A 23,467-nucleotide genomic window follows, 5' to 3' on the forward strand; every position below is an offset into this window, starting at 1 on the left:
ACCATATCGCTTAGATGCGTCCAGTCATTTGAGATCTGTGAACACTAAGAGGGACTGGGGCTAGGGACCAACATGGAACCAAGCCCTGGTTGTTAGAATAAGCTAAGACACTGTTGCAGTCTAGAGCACTCAAAGAGCAGAAGAGAGCATAAAAGAGTGGGATCGTTTTCGAAGAAATCAACTTGACATTTGAAAGGACTTATTGGTACAGTGCATTCAGAAAGTTCAGATCTTCACTTATTCCACATTTTGTTACATTACAGCCTTATTCTAAATTTAATTCAATTGTCCCCCCCTCAAATCTACACACAATACCCCAAAATGACAAGGCAAAACCAGAAATGTTTGCTAATTCATAAAAATAAAACTTAAGTATAAAATGTACATAAGTATTCAGACCCTTTACTCTGTACTTTGTTAGAGCACCTTCACTGCAGATCCTCTCATGCTCTGTCAGGTTGGATGGGGAGTGTTGCCGCACACAGCTATTTTCAGGTCTCTCCAGAGATGTTCGATCGGTTTCAAGTCCAGCTTTGGCTGGGCCACTCAAGGACATTCAGAGCCTTGTCCCAGCGCAACTCCTGCGTTGTCGTAGTTGTGTGCTTATGGTCATTGTCCTGTTGGAATGTGAACCTTCAACCCAATCTGAGGTTCCGAGCGCTCTGGAGCAGGTTTTCATCAAGGATCCCTCTGTACTTTGCTCTGTTCATATTTCCCTTGATCCTAACCTGGCAGTCCCTGCGATGGTGCCAGGTTTCCTCCAGATCTGACTCTTGGCATTCAGAGAATCTTGTATCTCATGGTCAGACTCCTTTAAGTACCTTTTGGCAAACTGCAAGCGGGCTGTCATGTGCCTTTTACCAAGGAGTGGCTTCTGTCTGGCCACTCTACCATAAAGGCCTGATTGGTGGAGTGCTGCAGAGATGGAAGAACCTTCCAGAAGGACAACCATCTCCACAGAGGAACTCTGGAGCTCTGTCAGAGTGACCATCGGGTTCTTGGTCACTTCCCTGATCAAGGCCCTTTTCCCGATTGCTCAGTTTGGCCGAGCAGCCAGCAGTAGGAAGACTTGGTGGTTCCAAACATCTTCCATTTAAGAATGGAGGAGGCCATGTGTTCTTGGGGACCTTCAATGCAGGATACATTTTTTGGTACCCTTCCCCAGATCTGTGACACAGATCTTGACACAAACCTGGCTCGGGGCTCTATGGAAAATTCCTTCGACCTCATGGCTTGGTTTTTGCTCTGACATGCACTGTCAACTGTGGGACGTTACATAGACAGGTGTGTGCCTTTCCAAATCATGTCCAAGCAATTGAATTTACCACAGGTGGACTCCAATCAAGTTGTAGAAACATCTCAAAGATGATCAATGGAACAGGATGCACCTGAGCTCAATTTCGAGTCTCATAGCAAAGGGTCTGAATACTTATGTAAATAAGGCATTTGTTTATTTGTAATCAAATTGCTAAAATTTCTACAACGTTTTTCGCTTTGTCATTATGAGGAAATAAATTAACTTAATTAATTTTAGAATAAGGCAAAATGTAACAAAATGTGGAAAAAGTGATGGGGTCTGAATACTTTCCGAATGCACTAAACACTAATTTTAGATAAATAAAATAAAAATTCTAGGAAGAAATTGGTATTGTCACTGTCAAATAAATCTTTACTTTAGGACATTACTCAGTCTTAGGACATTAAGCACGCTTGAGTACGACCACATCTTTGAACAAATCATGGTTGGCCATCACAACTACAGGCAATAGATAGGCCAAGAAGAACCCTTTAAATAGTGCACATTTCAAAACACAAGCCAATTCATCCACACTCAAATATTGTTCCAGAATAAAAGCATTACTTAAAATCAAGTTGATTTCACTGACCCCAAAAGGTAAAGCTCAGGCTCTGGTAAGAAGGTGTTATTTGCAGACAACTAGATTTCCCTTAATGTAATATGAGAATTTAATAGGCCTGCGTCTTTGGGTGAGAGGTCAAATCACCAGTGTTTCCAGGTCAATGTAAGCTGTAAAAATATGAGACTTGGGGTATGGCTTTCTGGCACCTGGCTTTTAAAGCAACCTTATATACTGAGCTTGTTTCGTGAGTTTAGGGAGGGTGGGGAAAGATTCAAATGGACCACAAGTCCAAATTACCTAAAACACATATTAAAGAAAAAATAAAACAAATAACTTAAATAGCAGTGCTAAAACAATAGTTATTTGAGCCCTTTCATTAACCAGAAATAAAGCAGGGTGGAAGCGAATCCCAGACCACCCCAACAGAAAAGGAGAGAGGAATAACAGTAATACCAATTTGTCATCCAATGATTCACAGATGTACAGTTCACTTAGGTCAGACTCCGCCCACCCCAACCTCCCTTCCCAGAATTCTATAGTCATTGCCCCCCCCAGGTCTGTGAGCCCCGTCCACCCTCTGTTTCAAGTCTGTCTGTACTGGAGGGAGAGCTCTCATCTGTCTCAGTGCATCCCCTGTCCTCCTCCTCTGCCCTCTTTAACTGCTCTTCTTTTCTCCTGCGCTCCATCTCCCACTCTACAAAGGTGTCAAAGAGGCTTGGCCAGGCCTCGTCCTCGCTGTAGTTGCTCAGGTCCGGCCCGATGGCCTGCGTGAAGTTGAGGAACATGTTCCAGGTGTCCCGCGAGATGCCCCGCACACCTGACGGGTTCTCGCCCAGGAACTCCAGCCAGTGCTCGAGGATGGCTGGCGTGTCCTGCGTGAAGACCAAGCGCCACAGCGCAATGGCAATGTCACGCTGCAGCGAGCGCTGGCCTTCATCAGCGTCCAGGCCGAACTGGAAGGTGAAGCGGTACAGCTCCTTGAAGTTCTCCTCGCCCTGCGCCTCCAGCAGCATGAAGGGGAACCGGGAGCAGATGCCCTCGAGACTGTCTGCCTTGATCGCCCTGCATCCGTCTACAAACTCCTTCCTATAGACCACAACACAAGGTTATTATAAAAAAGAAAATGAATCATGAAAAAACTATTTAGACAACTTAAATAAAATAATTAACAACACTGAAACTATATTTGACTTAAACTAAATAAAATCATCATGAATTGTTCAGTTTTATTATAAACTTTGGCAAAAAAAATCTAACAGGGTTTTCAAGAGATTCAAGCTACAGAATCTGGCTGGTAAATGCTGCCAGAAGATGGTGTTGTTTCAAATAGGTCTACTTAGTGCGTCACTATCATTTGCTAACAGGGTGGGAAAAAAATGTAGCTAACTTGATTCTTCTTACATGTACTACCAAAGTTAAAAAGCATTGGATTGGTGTAAGCATGGGGAGAGTTTGCTTCCACCATATGTTTTTGCACCAGTCTTGGCGCTATTCCTTTTGAATCCAAGTCACGTTGAGATTTACTTTATAATTTCAACCTAACCGATCACCTTTAATATTACTGCCTTCTCTGTGGTATTTGTATTTATTAAAGATCCCAATTAGCTGCTGCCTTTCCTGGGGTCTAGCAACATAAAGGCAGTTATAGTGCCTTGCGAAAGTATTCGGCCCCCTTGAACTTTGCGACCTTTTGCCACATTTCAGGCTTCAAACAAAGATATAAAACTATATTTTTTTGTGAAGAATCAACAACAAGTGGGACACAATCATGAAGTGGAACGACATTTATTGGATATTTCAAACTTTTTTAACAAACCAAAAACTGAAAAATTGGGCGTGCAAAATTATTCAGCCCCTTTACTTTCAGTGCAGCAAACTCTCTCCAGAAGTTCAGTGAGGATCTCTGAATGACCCAATGTTGACCTAAATGACTAATGATGATAAATACAATCCACCTGTGTGTAATCAAGTCTCCGTATAAATGCACCTGCACTGTGATAGTCTCAGAGGTCCGTTAAAAGCGCAGAGAGCATCATGAAGAACAAGGAACACACCAGGCAGGTCCGAGATACTGTTGTGAAGAAGTTTAAAGCCGGATTTGGATACAAAAAGATTTCCCAAGCTTTAAACATCCCAAGGAGCACTGTGCAAGCGATAATATTGAAATGGAAGGAGTATCAGACCACTGCAAATCTACCAAGACCTGGCCGTCCCTCTAAACTTTCAGCTCATACAAGGAGAAGACTGATCAGAGATGCAGCCAAGAGGCCCATGATCACTCTGGATGAACTGCAGAGATCTACAGCTGAGGTGGGAGACCCTGTCCATAGGACAACAATCAGTCGTATATTGCAAAAATCTGGCCTTTATGGAAGAATGGCAAGAAGAAAGCCATTTTTAAGATATCCATAAAAAGTGTCGTTTAAAGTTTGCCACAAGCCACCTGGGAGACACACCAAACATGTGGAAGAAGGTGCTCTGGTCAGATGAAACCAAAATTGAACTTTTTGGCAACAATGCAAAACGTTATGTTTGGCGTAAAAGCAACACAGCGCATCACCCTGAACACACCATCTCCACTGTCAAACATGGTGGTGGCAGCATCATGGTTTGGGCCTGCTTTTCTTCAGCAGGGACAGGGAAGATGGTTAAAATTGATGGGAAGATGGATGGAGCCAAATACAGGACCATTCTGGAAGAAAACCTGATGGAGTCTGCAAAAGACCTGAGACTGGGACGGAGATTTGTCTTCCAACAAGACAATGATCCAAAACATAAAGCAAAATCTACAATGGAATGGTTCAAAAATAAACATATCCAGGTGTTAGAATGGCCAAGTCAAAGTCCAGACCTGAATCCAATCGAGAATCTGTGGAAAGAACTGAAAACTGCTGTTCACAAATGCTCTCCATCCAACCTCACTGAGCTCGAGCTGTTTTGCAAGGAGGAATGGGAAAAAATGTCAGTCTCTCGAAGTGCAAAACTGATAGAGACATACGCCAAGCGACATACAGCTGTAATTGCAGCAAAAGGTGGCGCTACAAAGTATTAACTTAAGGGGGCTAAATCATTTTGCACGCCCAATTTTTCAGTTTTTGATTTGTTAAAAAAGTTTGAAATATCCAATAAATGTCGTTCCACTTCATGATTGTGTCCCACTTGTTCCTGATTCTTCACAAAAAAACACAGTTTTATATCTTTATGTTTGAAGCCTGAAATGTGGCAAAAGGTCGCAAAGTTCAAGGGGGCCGAATACTTTCGCAAGGCACTGTATATACCCTCAGGCCACTACCCTACTACCACATATCTAGAATACAAAATCCACGTGTACGTGTGTGTAGAGTGTGTGTCTTATCAGGTGTATGCGTGTGTGTCGGTCTCTTCACAGTCCTCGCTGTTCTATAAGGAGTATTTTTTATCCGTTTAACCTAATTTCCTACTGCTTGCATCAGTTACCTGATGTGGAATAGAATTCCATGAAGCCATGGCACTATGTGGTAACGTTCCAAAAAACACAATAACAAACAGCTCTGACAAATGGTTCCCGAGCCTCCACACATGAGTTCTATCCAACACTAAAACTATAACTGCAACTAAATAATATAAAAAACTAAATATAAATATTTTTGTGAAATAAAACTAGCAAATCAGGTCTGAAAACTAACAAACTAAATTTAATAGAAATAAAACTAATATAAAAACACAACTTTAACCTTGCTGCAACATAATGTCAACCTTTGAACCAGGCAATAAGCCTGAAGAAAAACCTGTCCGTGACAACCTGGGGCAATTTCAAGCCAATAAGCTCAGTTGAGAAACTCTTACCATCAAACTGATAAAATCACATCACCTAGGCCTCAACATAAACAAGTCAGGAAAAGTAAGCAAGGAAATAACTGTGCCGTCTTGGTCTCTTAACTCTTTGTCAGTATGATAACGTGTAGCAGGCCCAGACACTTCACAGCACAGGGAGAGAAAGGGCAAGATGCCCCTGAGATAAACTTGACCACATCCTGTCACCCTGCCATATTGTGCTTCTGTCGCTTCAGCACATGACACCCTGGCCAGATATGTCCTCTGATATGCCTTTTTTCCCCCATCCCATTTTATACTGCAGACATTAAATCAGACCTGGTCTGAACAGCAAAGCAACAGTAAAACTTTCAAAGTTTAGGTAGCTCAGATGGGAACATTTTGTTTTATGTAAAATGATCGTAATAGGTCCAATTTTCAGACTAGGTACAACATTACATGACAATTGATGAGACAAAATAATCTGAGGAATAGACCATCAGAAAGACACACTGTCCACTCCATACTCATCTCAGCCACTTATTACAGAGTGCAGTGTCAGCGCCAGAGACTGATTCTATTTGTGCCCCCTACCTGTCAACTATAAAGTGTGAGCTACAGAGCTGCTGAAACGAGTGGGGTGGCCAGCCAGAACAATGTTAATTGAAACACTGCACAGTAACAGGAAACTGGCCTAAACAGACAATGCATGGCAGCTGTAGACATTTTTGAATTTGATCAGAGTTTAGCATCAGACATTATGAGCTAATATGGTCTCTTTTGGACCAATACTTGACTCGAAGAATCTTCTCAGAAGATATTCACTGAATATCAGCAACAACACATTGATGTAGCGTTTTCTTTGTCTTATGCCTATCCCTTCCCATTCACAACCCATCTCTCACCTTGTAAACTTGCACATGGTGGCAGCCTGAAACTTCCAAGCGAGGACCAGCACACGGAACTCGGCGGGGTCCACGTACAGGTCGTTGCAGAACCTCTCCATGCCCTCCTCCAAGATAGACTCCTCTTGCGGGTCCTTGTAGCAGCAGAAAAGCTCCTCGATGCGCAGCAAGGACGGCCCCTCCCCATCTGTCACCGAGTGCTCCTCATTCCTCAGGTCCCCCATCATGGCCGATGTGGGGATCATCGTGGTCTCCACGGTAACCTCCAAGGCATTCTTGGTGCCATTGAACATGAGCTCACTGGAGGCCTTGCTGCTCAGGGAGCTGGGCTCCTCCTTGTGTCCTCCTCCCCCACTGCCTCCCGTGCCCCCGCATTTCTTGTGGTGGGACTTGGACCCAGGCTCCTTGTCGCCACTCTTGCTCCCGAGCGAGGACGATGGGTTCTTACACTTGGTGACACACTGGCCCATGTCGCTCGCTTTGGTTCTCACGGTCTGTCCACCCCTCCTTCAGGCCCTGCCTGCCCCACCTAGACGCCTCTGCTCTGGCCTGGTGAGACGTCTCAACATGCCCTTGGGCCCTGAGACAGAGGAGGAGTCCAACACAGTCACACAGAGTCAACAATAACAGTGACAATGAATCACTGGATCAACAAAGCTGCTAGTCACAAAGGGTCAAAAGCCACAACACTGAGGTGATAATTACTAGAGAAAACGACCACTAAATGCAAGTTAGAAAAACATATGAAGATCATACAGTAGGCTACATCACCACCAACGAAGAAGGGTGGAGGGCCTGGCAGCTTTTTGAAGCATGGCCCTGGTACCATAGAAGCTGGTACTGTACCATGGAGAGGAGGGGGGGGGGGGTCCAAATCAAACTGGAGGGCTGTTTTAACACTTATAGAGAGGAGCCTTATATAGCATGGATTACCATAGAAACAGACTAAAATACTTAACAACAAGATGTTTTTAACCATAGAAACCACAAGATAAAACAATCAGAAGTGGTCTGGCTCATACATACTACTAGCCTACACAATACCCTACCTGTGTAGTTCAGAGAGAGCAAGAAAAGGGTTGGTGCTGATAAATACTTACAGACACTTCCTCAGAATGCATTGACCACTCTAGATGAAGGTGTCATCTTTTTCTGCTCCATTGTAGTGACCGCAATGCTGTATGACACACACCATCTTGTCACCATAAGCATTCTCCCACATGTAGATTCAGTTTGTTTACTTGCTGTGAATTTGTCATTTGAGATCGAGAAAGCAGTCAGTTACTATGTAGCAGGGTATTCCCACAGCAAACTATAGCAACAAATATGCCTAAACCTTCTCCTTTGTGAGAGCTTGTAATTATATACATTTGAAATATTCTGTGACTCATGAGAAATTCATGATAGCTTCCAGCTGTCTCAAGATTCATAAGCCACCTAGCAATAGTCATGATTTGATGATGAAACACTTAGCTACAAGAGAACCGCCCCTGATCACATTTAGCTATTGAAACTATTCATGAGGAATGGAACCTCCGATCTAGTTCCCCGTGGACATGTACAGGTAAAAGCTTGCAGTGCTTTCAATTATAGAATGGGGTGAACATTATGGCAAATGGAGATTGTTTTAGCTAGCTGAATAGGAACACATCTACCATTTCAATACTGAGGGGAATATCTAGTTAACATAGCTATCTACGTAACTATTTAGTTAGCAACCCATTTATCAATATAACACTGCCAGAAATAACCTAAACTAGCTAGTCGAGCTAACGTTAACTCATCTGAACGTGGCGTTGGCAAGTTGCGTCTTTTAGTTTGACCAACTAACAACATGCTGACCTAATCAACATGACTGTCTAACAACTTCAGTAGCTAAATTCCCTTGGCTTGCTATACTTCGCCATCATCATGCCCTAGCTAGTGGCTGTCTAACTAGCACGGCATCATGTAGCTAGAGCGCTAACTTTACAGATAACGTTATCTAGCTAGCATGCCAAAGCTAAACACTTGTTTAGATAGTGAACAACAAACGTACCTTTTAAAAATAAATGATTGTCTAGAAAATCGCGTACATCACTCCAATAACATTAGCTAGTAAAACAAAACGTTAGCTTGCTATCTTAGGACACGACACAAACAAACATCCCCACATAGCTAAAAAGATAGCCAGCTAACGTTAGCTAGTCAGCATCAAAAACAAAACCGAGCGTTTCAGTTGACTTTCGCCTGATAAGAACGCACCTGGTTTGCAAACAACCGCCATAAACGACTGACTTCTACTTTAAATTGACTGCTAAATCAAACAACTCAGATGAACCAGTACGAAAGGCTTACAGTTTCATTGTGTTTCGCCCTTATGTGGACATTAAGGGAATATTCCCATGCATCACTTCCTCCCCGCAGAGCACCCCACCAGCGAGACGTCTAGAAAGCGATGATAACCACTGATCTACATGGATAAGGATGGGCTCCCCTGTTTAGATTTAGTTAAACCTTGAAGTGGCTGGCAAAAATTCAAAAGAACAGGAATCAACATGATATAATATTAGGTGAAATCTTCTTCCTCTTTTGGTTTGAACTTGAAGGGTTTTGAAAAGCGAATTACATTTGGACTTTTGAGCTCCCGAGTGGCGCAGCGCTCTCAGCCACTACATGTTTGTGATAGAGGCATCACTACAGACCCTGGTTCGATTCCAGGCTGTATCATAACCGGCCGTGATTGGGAGTCCCATAGGGCGGCGTACAATTGGCCCAGCGTCGTCCGGATTGGCCGTCATTGTAAATAAAGATTAAATAAAAAATGAAATGGTTTCGTAGTGACTTTGCAACCCACTGATTGCTGCGAACATGTTAATAAAATTACGTCAGTGTAATCGTCATCTCTATGCGACATGTTGACTAAAAAGCGCACAGCAGGTAGGTCAAGTAATTCATAATACGACTATTCGGCAAATCAGCATTAGGAATGAATGTTATTGTAATGTTGACATACACCGTTAGATATTCCTGTCCTATATGTTCCAATTACATTAAAGATAAGCATGTCATCATTAGCCAGGTATATTGGCTTGTCACCCTGCTAGCTCTTTTTTAAATGTAGAAAAACCAGTATACATACAAGAAGTATACAAATAGATAATGATAACATATGCTAGGGGTACAACAAATGACATATTATACAAAACCTTAAAATAAACACATATTGATTGTTTTAACAGCTTTCTTAGAAGGATGTTGAATAGTCTGCTCAAATGTACTGCTCGAATTACTTATAGAAAACACGGAAGTGTTTTTTTTATTAGTGAATTTATGAATATGACATTTTTCCATTAGCACAATTAGATTTATGAGATAAAATAGTTTTTCTTCATCCTTATTATGGTTAAGGAAACCCGAGCAGCACATAAAAAAAGTCACCCTGCTTGCTCACGTTTGCCCATGTTCATCAGCGTGATGCAGACCCCAGTGAGCTAATCAAAATTAAATATACTTATACACTTTTCTGAAAATCAGTTAATTTCATTATAGTGTACACACGATCAATGTCACCAGGGATGGTCTGTATGTGAAGGACTCTACTAAGCTGATAGCTATCTTGTCATTCTAGTCCCTGCTACAATGAAAATAAAACATTTCCGATGTTATATTACCACCTAGTGGTTTATTTAAACATGCGAGTACATGTATTATTTTCCCACACTTTCCAGCAGTAAACCTACTTCTGTTTCAGTAATAATTCAAAGCAGTTAACTCACATCCATATATATATATATATGTGTGTTTTCACCTATTCAATGATGTTTGATCAGTGGTTATATCATTTCTAACAGGGTCCCAGTCTGACTCCCTGCATATATTCTTCATATTCCCTGCTTTGTATTGTTTTTAGACCAAATGACATCTGCCACACGTAATCAGGTCCTGTCACTGTATATGAGGGTATTTCGGATCGCCCGGGGCTGGCAGTCCACACTCCCACAAGAGACTGAGAGCGAGAGACAGTACATTGTCCAGGAGGCCCAGACCCTCTTCAGACAGAACCAACAGGTACAGATAGTTTGGGATGGGCATTTGAAATTATTTGAATGTTCGCATATATATTTTTTCAAGTACTCGGAATGGAAAAAGCATTTTTGGAGAACGACCAATAATTGTCCAAGACCATATATCAGGCTATATATCAGATATAGGCCTTTTCTAGTCCATCCCTTTCTATCGGCAATGCCGATAGTCCCTTTACATAGCAAAACTGCTGCTATGCCAGCCACCTCTGGCATAGCAGCACTGCACAATGCTGAGGAATGTCGAGCTGGGAAAATCAGCAGTAGTAGTAAGCTTGCTCATTCTCCAACAGAAAGGTGCACTGTTGAGAAATTGATTAATTGAGACAGTGACCAAAATCAAACTCCTGTTGCAAATATTAGTTTAGTTAATTCACTAACAATAAGTCTTGTGTCGACGTGCCCGGACATGCATGCATTAAGCAAGCTAGCTAGCTTAGCAGATAAATATGACTTGCAGTGGTGGAAAAAGTACCCAATTGTCATACTTGAGTAAAAGTAATGATACTTTTATAGAAAATGACTCAAGTAAAAGTGAAAGTCACCCAGTAAAATACTACTTCAGTAAAAGTCTAAAAGTATTTGTTTTTAAATGTACTTAAGTATCAAAAGTAAAAGTATAAATAATTTCAATTTTCTTCTTTTTTAAATTCATGGATAGCCAGGGGCACACTCCAACACTCAGACATAATTGACAAAACTTTATTTGTCACATGTGTAGACTTTAGTGTGAAATGCTTACTTACAAGCCTTTAACCAACAATGCATTTCAAGAAGATTTAAGAAAATAATCTCAGCAAAAAAATAAATGTCCTCTCACTGTTAACTGCGTTTATTTTCAGAAAAGTTAACATGTGTAAATATTTGTATGAACATAACAAGATTCAACAACTGAAACATAAACTGAACAAGTTCCACAGACATGTGACTAACAGAAATTGAGTAATGTGTCCCTGAACAAAGTCAATATCTGGTGTGGCCCCAGCTGCATTAAGAACTGCAGTGCATCTCCTCCTCATGGACTGCACCAGATTTGCCAGTTCTTGCTGTGAGATGTTACTCCACTCTTCCACCAAGGCACCTGCAAGTTCCCGGACATTTCTGGGGGGAATGGCCCTAGCCCTCACCCTCCGATCCAACAGGTCCCAGACGTGCTCAATGGGATTGAGATCCGGGCTCTTCACTGGTCATGGGCAGAACACTGACATTCCTGTCTTGCAGGAAATCACGCACAGAACGCGCAGTATGGCTGGTGGCATTGTCATACTGGAGGGTCATGTCAGGATGAGCCTGCAGGAAGGGTACCACATGAGGGAGGAGGATGTCTTCCCTGTAAGGCACAGCGTTGAGATTGCCTGAAATGACAACAAGCTCAGTCCGGTAATGCTGTGACACACCGCCCCAGACCATGACGGACCCTCCACCTCCAAATCGATCCCGCTCCAGAGTACAGGCCTCTGGGGTAACGCTCATTCCTTCGACGGTAAACGTGAATCTGACAATCACCCCTGGTGAGACAAAACTGCGACTCGTCAGAGAAGAGCACTTTTTGCCAGTCCTGTCTGGTTCAACGATGGTGGGTTTGTGCCCATGGGCGACGTTGTTGCCTGTAATGTCTGGTGAGGACCTGCCAACAGGCCTACAAGCCCTCAGTTCAGCCTCTCTCAGCCTATTGCAGTCTGAGCACTGATGGAGGGATTGTGCGTTCATGGTGTAACTCGGGCAGTTATTGCTGCCATCCTGTACCTGTCCTGCAGGTGTGATGTTTGGATGTACCGACCCTATGCAGGTGGTGTTACACTCGGTATGCCACTGCGAGGATGATTAGCTGTCTGTCCTGTCTCCCTGTAGCGCTGTCTCAGTTGTCTCACAGTACGGACATTGCAACTTATTGCCCTGGCCACATCTGCAGCACTCATGCCTCCTTGCAGCATGCCTAAGGCACGTTCACGCAGATGAGCAGGGACCCTGGGCATCTTTCTTTTGGTATTTTTTAGAGTCAGTAGAAAGGCCTCTTTAGTGTCCTAAGTTTTCATAATTGTGACCTTAATTGCCCGTCTGTAAGCTGTCTTACAGTGGCGTAAAAGCAACACAGCTCATCACACTGAACACACCATCCCCACTGTCAAACATGGTGGTGGCAGCATCATGGTTTGGGTCTGCTTTTCTTCAGCAGGGACAGGGAAGATGTTTAAAATTGATGGGAAGATGGATGGAGCCAATGCTTTGAGAACATGTCCTGGTAATCCATCTGGCCCAGCGGCTTTGTGAATGTTGACCTGTTTAAAGTTTTTGTTCACGTCGGCTACTGAGAGCATTATCACACAGTCATCCAGAACATCATGTGTGTTCAGTGAGTCTGCCAGATCAGAGGCAGTAGGGATGACCAGGGATGTTCTCTTGATAAATGTGTGAATGGACCATTTTCCTGTCCTGCAATGCATTCAAAATGTAATGAGTACTTTTGGGTGTCAGGGAAAATGTATGGAGTAAAAAGTACATTATTTTCTTTAGGAATGTAGTAAAGTAAAAGTTGTCAAAAATATTAAAGTAAAGTACAGATACCCCCAAAAAACGTATTAAATTGTACTTTAAAGTATTTTTACTGAAGTACTTTACACCACTGGTGACCTGTTAGCAAAGATTACGATAACTAACCCTTTTATCTGTAGTGTCAGCTAGCTAGCTATATTGGCTACTGTGCTAGCTAGCTGGCTAGATAAACATTGTGCTAAAATATCAGATAGAAACTATTAGCCAATGCAGCTAACTAACGTTAGCTGGTTATCATTTTGAACATGCTCCATTTCCGGCAACAAGCCATCTGACTTGCGGTGTAACTTTAGCTATTTACCGGTGTGTTTATCTGGCCAGCCGCAATCATATCCGTAAATTGACAGTATTGTCGTAATAGGGAAATTAAGTGTTTTTAAAATGCCTAAATAAAGGTTGACAATAGGTTTAGATACCTAAGAATATTCCTGCATATTTATAGACCAAAAAATATGTAGATCAGCGCGTCCACAGTTTTTATGTGAGTGAAGTCATACGTATAAAAAAAATCACAACCGCTGTGATGGAAACAGGAAGTTACGGTACAGTTTTGTAAATGCCGACAGATTACAGTGCCTTGCGAAAGTATTCGCCCCCCTTGAACTTTGCAACCTTTTGCCACATTTCAGGCTTCAACCATAAAGATATAAAACTGTATTTTTTTGTGAAGAATCAACAACAAGTGGGACACAATCATGAAGTGGAACGACATTTATTGGATATTTCAAACTTTTTTAACAAATCAAAAACTGAAAAATTGGGCGTGCAAAATGATTCTGCCCCTTTACTTTCAGTGCAGTAAACTCTCTCCAGAAGTTCAGGGAGGATCTCTGAATGATCCAATGTTGACCTAAATGACTAATGATGATAAATACAATCCACCTGTGTGTAATCAAGTCTCCGTATAAATGCACCTGCACTGTGATAGTCTCAGAGGTCCGTTAAAAGCGCAGAGAGCATCATGAAGAACAAGGAACACACCAGGCAGGTCCGAGATACTGTTGTGAAGAAGTTTAAAGCCGAATTTGGATACAAAAAGATTTCCCAAGCTTTAAACATCCCAAGGAGCACTGTGCAAGCGATAATATTGAAATTGAAGTATCAGACCACTGCAAATCTACCAAGACCTGGCCGTCCCTCTAAACTTTCAGCTCATACAAGGAGAAGACTGATCAGAGATGCAGCCAAGAGGCCCATGATCACTCTGGATGAACTGCAGAGATCTACAGCTGAGGTGGGAGACTCTGTCCATAGGACAACAATCAGTCGTATATTGCACAAATCTGGCCTTTATGGAAGAGTGGCAAGAAGAAAGCCATTTCTTAAAGATATCCATAAAAAGTGTTGTTTAAAGTTTGACACAAGCCACCTGGGAGACACACCAAACATGTGGAAGAAGGTGCTCTGGTCAGATGAAACCAAAATTGAACTTTTTGGCAACAATGCAAAACGTTATGTTTGGCGTAAAAGCAACACAGCTCATCACACTGAACACACCATCCCCACTGTCAAACATGGTGGTGGCAGCATCATGGTTTGGGCCTGCTTTTCTTCAGCAGGGACAGGGAAGATGGTTAAAATTGATGGGAAGATGGATGGAGCCAAATACAGGACCATTCTGGAAGAAAACCTGATGGAGTCTGCAAAAGACCTGAGACTGGGACGGAGATTTGTCTTCCAACGAGACAATGATCCAAAACATAAAGCAAAATCTACAATGGAATGGTTCAAAAATAAACATATCCAGGTGTTAGAATGGCCAAGTCAAAGTCCAGACCTGAATCCAATCGAGAATCTGTGGAAAGAACTGAAAACTGCTGTTCACAAATGCTCTCCATCCAACCTCACTGAGCTCGAGCTGTTTTGCAAAGAGGAATGGGAAAAAATTTCAGTCTCTCGATGTGCAAAACTGATAGAGACATACCCCAAGCGACTTACAGCTGTAGTCGCAGCAAAAGGTGGCGCTACAAAGGATTAACTTAAGGGGGCTGAATAATTTTGCACGCCCAATTTTTCAGTTTTTGATTTGTTAAAAAAAAGTTTGAAATATCCAATAAATGTCTTTCCACTTCATGATTGTGTCCCACTTGTTGTTGATTCTTCACAAAAAAAACACAGTTATATATTTGTTTGAAGCCTGAAATGTGTCAAAAAGTCGCAAAGTTCAAGGGAGCCGAATACTTTTGCAAGGCACTGTATTTGTTAATTTGAAATGGATTTTTTTGCATTGGTAAAATGTGTTATGCAAGAAATGGCCGTGGAAAGGCCATTATGCGCAAATATTGATATATGACTTGGAGTCACGTGATGATATGGTGTGTGGCCCTCCCACTATGACTCGGGAACCATGCAGTTTATTGGACTACAGATGAAAAAAACAAGTATACTGAACAAAAATATAAATGCAACAATTTCAACGATGCAACAATTTCAACGAGTTTACAGTTCATATTTGAAATCAGTCAATTTAAATGGACTTCACAGAAGTTGCAGGGACGCAACCATGGGCCTGAGAGGATATAGGCCCACCCACTGGGGAGCCAGGCCCAGCCAATCAGAATGAATTTTCCCCACAAAAGAGCTTTATTACAGCCAGAAATACTCCTCAGTTTCATCAGCTGTCTGGGTTGCTAGTCTCAGACTATCCAACAGGTGAAGAAGTCGGATGTGGAGGTCCTGGGCTGGCGTGGTTACACGTGGTCTGCAGTTGTGAGGCCGGTTGGACGTACTACCAAATTCTCTAAAACGACATTGTAGAGTTGGCTTATGGTAGAGAAATTAACATAAAATTATCTGGCAACAGCTCTGGTGGACATTCCTCCAGTCAGCATGCCAATTGCATGCTCCCTCAAAACAAACTTGAGACATCTGTGGCATTGTGTTGTGTGTCAAAACTGCACATTTTAGTGGCCTTTTAATTGTCCCCAGCACAAGGTGCACTTGTGCAATGATCATGCCTTTTTAATCAGCTTCTTTCTATGCCACAACTGTCACGTGGATGGATTATCTTAGCAAAGGATAAATGCTCATTAACAGGGATGTAAACAAATTTGTGAGAGAAATAAGCCTTTTGTGTGTGTGGAGGGAACGGTTAGAACGCAATTGAGTGATTGAGACACAGAGGGGAAAGTGAATTTAGGGAGATGAACGGTGTGATGCTTGGCTTGGTTTCTTTTTTGTTGTGCCCCGCAAATGCACATGTACAAATTGAACACTAGAGTCGAAGCAAATTCACTTTGTCTTCAAGACAAAATGTAACTTGCCGGTTCAGGTCGCCACAAAGCTCATTCCACCAAATAATTTTACAATATTTGAAAAAAAATGTTATCTTTGGTTAAAGATCGAGATTTGACGGCCATTCGAGTACTCTATTATTCATGCCTATCCCTAAAAGATGGCCCTAAAGGTTGTCTGGTGTAGCTCAAATTATTCTTTATCTGTTCTGTGTATCCCCTTTAGCTGACAGATCATACATCAATAAAGAAGTGCATAGATGAATGTGAGGCAAGGATAGGAATTGGTAAGTGTCAACAACAGCCTGGTTGACGTTTTTAATGATTTAATTTAGCAATGTATCAGGTGTGAGAGTGACATTTTTCTCCACTCTAATTTGCAGGTCTTCATTACAGGAATCCCTATCCAAGACCTGTAAGTGACAGACATCTAAACCAGAACAAATGTTTCTCTTTCAAGAACTATTGTGTCATTTCACTATTGTCTAATGTATTGGTTTTATTTTGGTTCTTTAATTGCAGCTCTACCTGCCTGTAATGGGACTGGCAACCCAGAAAGGAAGGAAGCTGAAAGCACAGCAACGCATGAGGAAGCAGGCCAAGCCGGTTTACTTACAGTCACATGACGAAGACAATTGAGACTAGATTAACTCATGTTGCCAAGGACAGGAAGACCGTCACTGGCTGATCTCAGGAGGATTTGAGTTCATATGACCACTCAGCTGTAGATGACAAAAGTCATTTATATCCAATGTTCATCACGCACATCAATGTTCATCAAGCAAATTTCAATTCGCACTGCAGGATCCAATCCATCATGTCTGTGCAACAGTATACTTTACCGAGTATATGTATGCATGCATTTCCTGACAAAAGCTGTTATGTAAATGTCAGTCTTGTCTGTCCCGTAAGATAGTCAGCCAAAAATATGTATGATATTGTTTTGACTATTTATTCTTTCAATAAATTGAGTTTTGATAAATGCCACTCCTCTGCATTCATGCTTTCAATGAATAAATAAAAAGACAGATGAAATCTGTCAGGTAGAAAAATACTTAGATTCCTCAGTACTTTTCCGATACTTTTTAGCCAGTAGTTCTGAAAGTAGCGCTCACGAGCCAAAAGTGGTCCCGAAAATGTTGTACTTCACCATCACATCATTGTTCTCTAGCCTCTGTAGCATGCATAAAGAGAATAAAATCAAATAAAACTCTGTAGTGTTCATGAGCTGTGCACATGCATGGCTTCACCCCACAACCTCATTGGACAATGCAGTGCCAATCGGACCTTGCGTCCCACTTTTTAACCTTGCAAGCTCATTGGGCATCATTCCACCTGCAAATCAACATTGTCTGTCGTGCTTGGTTCTGGCTAATTCCCTTTGTTGTACAGATTGGTAGAGCAATCAAGCGATTGTGATAATGTAATTTATACAATGGAAAAGTTATAACCTACTTACTGTATGTTTGTATCAAATGACCTATCCTTTAAAGTCATGTAATGATTACAGTGCCTTCAGAAAGTATTCACGCCCCTTTACTTTTTCCACATTTTGTTGTGTTACAGCATGAATTTAAAATGGATTCAATTGAGATGGTTTTGTCACTAAACACAATACCCCATAATGTCAAATTCAAATGATGTTTGACATTTTTTACAAATTAATTCAAAATGAAAAGCTGAAATGTCTTGAGTCTATAAGTATTCAACCCCTTTGTTAATGGCAAGCAGTAAAGATTTGCTGAACAAGTTAACAGTGCATGTCAGATCAAAAACCAGGCCATGAGGTGGAAGGAATTGTCCGTAGAGTACTGAGACAGGATTGTGTCAAGGCACAGACCTGGAGAAGGGTAGAAAAACATCTCTACATCATTGAAAGTGGCCAAGAACACAGTGTCCTCCATTATTCTTAAATGGAAGAAGTATGGAACCACCAAGACTCTTCCTAGAGCTGTCCGCCCAGCCAAACTGAGAAATCGATCGAGAATAGCCTTGGTCAGGGAGGTGACCAAGAACGCAATGTTCACTCTGACATAGCTCCAGAGTTCATCTGTGGAGATGGAAGAACCTTCCAGAAAGACAGCCATATCTGCAGCACTCCACCAATCAGGCCCTTATGGTAGGTTGACCAGACGGAAGCCACTCCTCGCTAAAAGGCACATGACAACCCCCCTGGAGCTTGCCAAAAGTTACCTAAAGGACTCAGACCATGAGAAACAATATGTTCTGGTCTGATGAAACCAAGATTGAAATCTTTGGTCAGAATGACAAGTGTCACGTCTTGAGGAAACCTGGAACCATCCCTACGGTGAAGCATGGTGAAGCATGGTGGTGGCAGCATCATGCTGTGGGGCTGTTGTTCAGCGGCAGGGACTTGGAGACTGTTTTATATCGAGGGAAAGATGAAACCTGCTCCAGAGCGCTCAGGACCTCAGACCAGGTCAAAGGTTCACCTTCCAAAGGATAATGACCCTAAGCACACAGCCAAGACAACGCAGGAGTGGCTTTGGGACAAGTCTCTGAATGTCCTTGTGTGGCCCAGCCAGAGCCCGCACTTGAACCAGATCGAAAATCTCCAAAGAGACCTGAAAATAGTTGTGCAGCGCTCCCCATCCAACCTGACAGAGCTTGAGTGGATCTGCAGCAGAGGCTCCTCAGAGGAAGAAGTGGAGGACCATCCCTCAGTGACATTTTCTAAAAGTACAAAAGTGAAACATTAAAGTTGTCCTTTTTAGATAAAACTATGTCACCAAATAATTGGTTAAAATATACTGTTTTGCAATGAAGGTCTACAGTCGTGGCCAAAAGTTTTGAGAATGACACAAATATTAATTTCCACAAAGTCTGCTGCCTCAGTGTCTTTAGATAGTTTTGCTGGATGTTACTATGGAATGCTGAAGTATAATTACAAGCATTTCATAAGTGTCAAAGGCTTGTATTGACAATTATAGAAAGTTGATGCAAAGAGTCAATATTTGCAGTGTTGACCCTTCTTTTTCAAGACCTCTGCAATCTGCCCTGGCATGCTGTCAATTAATATCGGGGCCAAAACCTTGACTGATGTCAGTCCATTCTTGCATAATCAATGCTTGGAGTTTGTCGGAATGTGTGGGTTTTTGTTTGTCCACCCGCCTATTGAGGATTAACCACAAATTCTCAATGGGATTAAAATCTGGGGAGTTTCCTGGCCATGGACCCATAATATCGATGTTTTGTTCCCCGAGCCACTTAGTTATCACTTTTGCCTTATGGCAAGGTGCTCCATCATGCCCGGATGCCCCAAACAATCAGATGCCCCAAACAATCAGAAAGGGGATTCATCAGAGAAAATGACTTTACCCCAGTCCTTAGCAGTCCAATCCCTGTACCTTTTGCAGAATATCAGTCTGTCCCTGATGTTTTTCCTGGAGAGAAGTGGCTTCTTTGCTGCCCTTCTTGACACCAGGCCATCCAAAAGTCTTCGCCTCACTGTGCATGCAGATGCACTCACACCTTTCTTTTGCCATTCCTCAGCAAGCTCTGTACTGGTGGTGCCCCGATCCCACAGCTGAATCAACTTTAGGAGATAGTCCTGGTGCTTGCTAGACTTTCTTGGGCGCCCTGAAGCCTTGTTCACAACAATTGAACCACTCTCCTTGAAGTTCTTGATGATCCGATAAATGGTTGATTTGGGTGCAATTTTACTGGCAGCAATATCCTTGCCTGTGAAGCCCTTTTTGTGCGAGGCAATGATGACGGCACGTGTTTCCTTGCAGGTAACCATGGTTGACAGAGGAAGAACAATGATTCCAAGCACCACCCCCCTCCAGCTTGCAGTCTGTTATTCAAACTCAATCAGCATGACAGAGTGATCTCCAGCCTTGTCCTCGTCAACACTCACACCTGTGTTAACAAGAGAGTCACTGACATGTCAGCTGGTCCTTTTTTGGCAGGGCTGAAATGCAGTGGAATTTTTGGGGGGGATTCAGTTCATTTGCATGAAAAAGAGCGACTTTGCAGTTAATTGCAATTCATCTGATCATTCTTCATAACATTCTGGAGTATATGCAAATTGCCATTATACAAACTGAGGCACTGTCTGGGCTAGCACCATGGTGTAGCTGGAGGACAGCTAGCTTCCATCCTCCTCTGGCTACATTTACTTCAATACAAAACCTAGGAGGCTGGTAGGCCTCACCCCCTTCCATGGACATACATGGTAATTATGACCCCTTCCGGAGGACGTCCTCCAAACAATCAAAGATTTTTCAGTTTGAACTGACATGTTGTCCATCCAATCATGGAAGTAGGATCAGAGAATGAACCTATTGTGTTGTATTGGGATTGTGCCACAGAGCACTATGGGGGTTATATGTGTTGAGAAGCTTGGTAACATTGTTGGATAGAGATTAAGAGTGATGAGCATTTTTGGGATATTATTCAATTCAAACTAGTTTTTTCAAAAACAGAAGATGGAGGTATATTATAAATAGTTTCCTCGGGATTAGAACTTTATTTTTGTGTCCAGTTAGTGCAATTTATTTACATTTGCCTTGAAATAATTCAATAGCTAGATACCAGCGCGAGTGTGCAGTTTTCTTCGCCAGAATGGTATAATTATAACGACACAAGGCGAGACCCAGATGCAGACAGGATAATATATGGTTTGAGCTCTGGTATTTATTATAATCCAAGGGATAGAGTCCAGAGACCAAAACGGTACAGAGCAGCAGGCATGCCTGAGGTCAGGGGCAGGCAAGGGTCAAAACCAGGAGGATGAGAAAAAGAGAGACTTGGCAAACAAGATGAACTGGCACAGACAGAAAACACAGGTATACAGTGGGGCAAAAAATGTACTTATTTTCCACCATCATTTGCAAATAAATTCATTAAAAATCCTACAATGTGATTTTCTGGAGGGAAAAAAAGTATAATTTTGTCTGTCATAGTGTACCTATGATGAAAATTACAGGCCTCTCATCTTTTTAAGTGGGAGAACTTGCACGATTGGTGGCTGGCTAAATACTTTTTTGCCCCACTGTAAATACCCAGGGGAAAAGTGGGGAAGATGGGCGACACCTGGAGGTGAAACAGAAGAGACAAGGCCAGGTGAAACAGAAAATGGTGTGACAAGAATGACCAACGCTGCCGAAAATGTTGTGGACTTTTTGTTGAAGAACCCCTTTCATTCTCCGGGGTACACGGAAAAGAATTCAAAGCGAGGGTCGACCTCTGCCTGAGATCAATTTCATGAAGAAGGATGAAAAGGTGAGGTCCGTTCAATACCAACTGGTATTAAATGTAATCAAATAAAATGTAGTTCTATTGGTCACATACACATGGTTAGCAGATGTTAATCCGACCATGCAGTAACATCTAACAATTTCACAACTAACTACCTTTTACACACAAGTGTAAAGGAATGAATAAGAATATGTACATATAAATATATGGATGAGCGATGTCCGAACAGCATAGGCAAGATGCAGTAGATGGTACAGAGTACAGTATATACATATGAGATGAGTAATATAGGGTATGTAAACATTATATAAAGTGGCATTGTTTGAAGTGACTAGTGATACATTTATTACAACCTATTTTTTATTATTAAAGTGGCTAGAGATGAGTCAGTATGTTGGCAGCAGCCACTCAATGTTAGTGATGGCTGTTTAACAGTCTTATGGCCTTGAGATAGAAGCTGTTTTTCAGTCTCTGTCCCTGCTTTGATGCACCTGTATTGACCTCGCCTTCTGGATGATAGCGGGGTGAACAGGCAGTGGTTGTTGTCCTTGATGATTCTTTTGGCCTTCCTGTGACATCGGGTGGTGTAGGTGTCCTGGAGGGGAGGTAGTTTTCCCCCGGCAAATGTATAGCTGGTTAACAGGGAGCCTGTAATTGCACGTTACGATGCTTTACATGCTGAACATCTTTTCTGGGATGTCGAAAACAATTCTGTATGATTTGATAGCTTCCATCGCATCATTCATTAAAAGTTAGATTAAAGAAAGCGGTGATGAACATTTTAGGCTTTGTGCTTTCCTCTGGTATTTATTTAGTAAAGATGATAACACAATCACTCCAGCCAGACAAACAAAAATTAATGACATGAATGTTGCAGCAGCCTAGGCTACACCTAAACATTAGAAATCTGACATGCTGTATGGGATGAAAACAAGACTATTTTTCAGTCTGATCATCTGTAGGCTACTAATAAGAGCAGCTGCATACAGCCTATGTGCACTGTCCATCTGGTCAAGGTAACTAATTGGTGACGCTATATATTCATTGTCTATTTGTGTCAGGAGAAAATGTGTTTTTTTATCCAAAATTATTAACTGGAATTAATCAATCAACATAATAGTGATGACAAACCTAAACATGCGTAAAGCAAGCTCATCCCTTAGTTATATTGTCTATTGATTGTTGTCTATGTGTCTGGGTAGAGGAAATCCTCCTCCTAATCTAGTCTAAATATATTTTATATGAAAAATATCAGGTAGCTGCAGTTTGACAGGGTTTTCATCCCCCTGGGGCCATAAAAAAACTGGTCCCATATAAAAAACCTTTTAATAATCACAGTCATACCTTATAGGGTCCAGAGTTTTCCTAGTTAGGTTAACATATAAGGAAAAACTCTAGGCCCCAGGGGGTAAAAATTGCCCCACCGCTCTGGTGCCACCAGTCTACTTGCAGTTGTCAGTTAGACAGGTATGTGGATTATCAGGGCTTTATTCAAGAATGTTTCTTGGGCTACTTTGATGGGTCAAGTGGGCGAGATGTGCAGTCTGTGTTTGGCTTCATGAATTTTGAGATGTCTGAGTTTAACTTCATAGAGAAACTCATTGTCCAAACCTACATGACTGCATGATGGCGCGACTGTAATGGAATGTATCTGTTATTTGTATTTACAGCTAAGTCCCCTCATGTTCCCTGATTAAGAGGTGATGACGACTCCACTCCCATTGTCAACTTTCTCCTGACATGAACTGAAGCCATGACGTCTCATGTGCCCGCTCATCCACTGGCACATTGAATGTGTCCCTGGGGGGAAGCACTGAGGGGTACTCAATCAATTTTGT

General features: G+C 42.0%; 2 protein-coding genes across 8 annotated transcripts; one reads left to right on the forward strand and one right to left on the reverse strand.

Annotated features, from left to right (window-relative positions):
- Positions 1-1,047: 1,047 nt before the first annotated feature.
- Positions 1,048-9,186, reverse strand: LOC124039903 (DCN1-like protein 3). 6 transcript variants are annotated; one of them, XM_046356443.1, is made up of 4 exons: positions 8,894-9,186; positions 7,657-7,733; positions 6,557-7,136; positions 1,048-2,945 (listed from the first exon to the last, which is right to left on the reverse strand). In XM_046356443.1, the coding sequence occupies exons 3-4, from the start codon at positions 7,024-7,026 to the stop codon at positions 2,399-2,401; spliced, it is 1,017 nt and encodes a 338-aa protein (XP_046212399.1). In that variant the 5' UTR covers positions 7,027-7,136; positions 7,657-7,733; positions 8,894-9,186; the 3' UTR covers positions 1,048-2,398. The 6 variants fall into 6 exon arrangements, with proteins under 6 accessions (XP_046212399.1, XP_046212395.1, XP_046212398.1 ...); XM_046356439.1 differs by having other exon boundaries at positions 7,657-7,800; XM_046356442.1 differs by having other exon boundaries at positions 8,801-9,186.
- On the forward strand, positions 8,039-17,393 carry LOC124039905 (LYR motif-containing protein 1). Of its 2 annotated transcripts, none has more exons than XM_046356445.1 (5): positions 8,039-8,120; positions 10,449-10,606; positions 16,633-16,693; positions 16,790-16,821; positions 16,929-17,393. In XM_046356445.1, exons 2-5 carry the CDS (start codon positions 10,454-10,456, stop codon positions 17,043-17,045), a joined length of 363 nt encoding a protein of 120 aa, XP_046212401.1. In that variant the 5' UTR covers positions 8,039-8,120; positions 10,449-10,453; the 3' UTR covers positions 17,046-17,393. The 2 variants fall into 2 exon arrangements, with proteins under 2 accessions (XP_046212401.1, XP_046212400.1); XM_046356444.1 differs by lacking the exon at positions 8,039-8,120 and adding an exon at positions 9,397-9,475.
- The last annotated feature ends 6,074 nt before the right edge of the window (positions 17,394-23,467 follow it).

Source organism: Oncorhynchus gorbuscha, linkage group LG07 (assembly GCF_021184085.1).
Source record: "Oncorhynchus gorbuscha isolate QuinsamMale2020 ecotype Even-year linkage group LG07, OgorEven_v1.0, whole genome shotgun sequence".
Taxonomy (NCBI): domain Eukaryota; kingdom Metazoa; phylum Chordata; class Actinopteri; order Salmoniformes; family Salmonidae; genus Oncorhynchus; species Oncorhynchus gorbuscha.

Excerpts from the sequence above, each read along its gene's own strand:
- LOC124039903 (XM_046356443.1), bottom strand. The coding sequence starts at position 7,026 with ATGGGCCAGTGTGTCACCAAGTGTAAGAACCCATCGTCCTCGCTCGGG. Across the intron at positions 2,946-6,556 it reads ACCATGTGCAAGTTTACAAG|GAAGGAGTTTGTAGACGGAT; the intron begins GTGAGAGATGGG and ends TGTGGTCTATAG.
- LOC124039905 (XM_046356444.1), top strand. The coding sequence starts at position 9,451 with ATGTTGACTAAAAAGCGCACAGCAG. Across the intron at positions 10,607-16,632 it reads TCTTCAGACAGAACCAACAG|CTGACAGATCATACATCAAT; the intron begins GTACAGATAGTT and ends TATCCCCTTTAG. Across the intron at positions 16,694-16,789 it reads TGAGGCAAGGATAGGAATTG|GTCTTCATTACAGGAATCCC; the intron begins GTAAGTGTCAAC and ends TCTAATTTGCAG.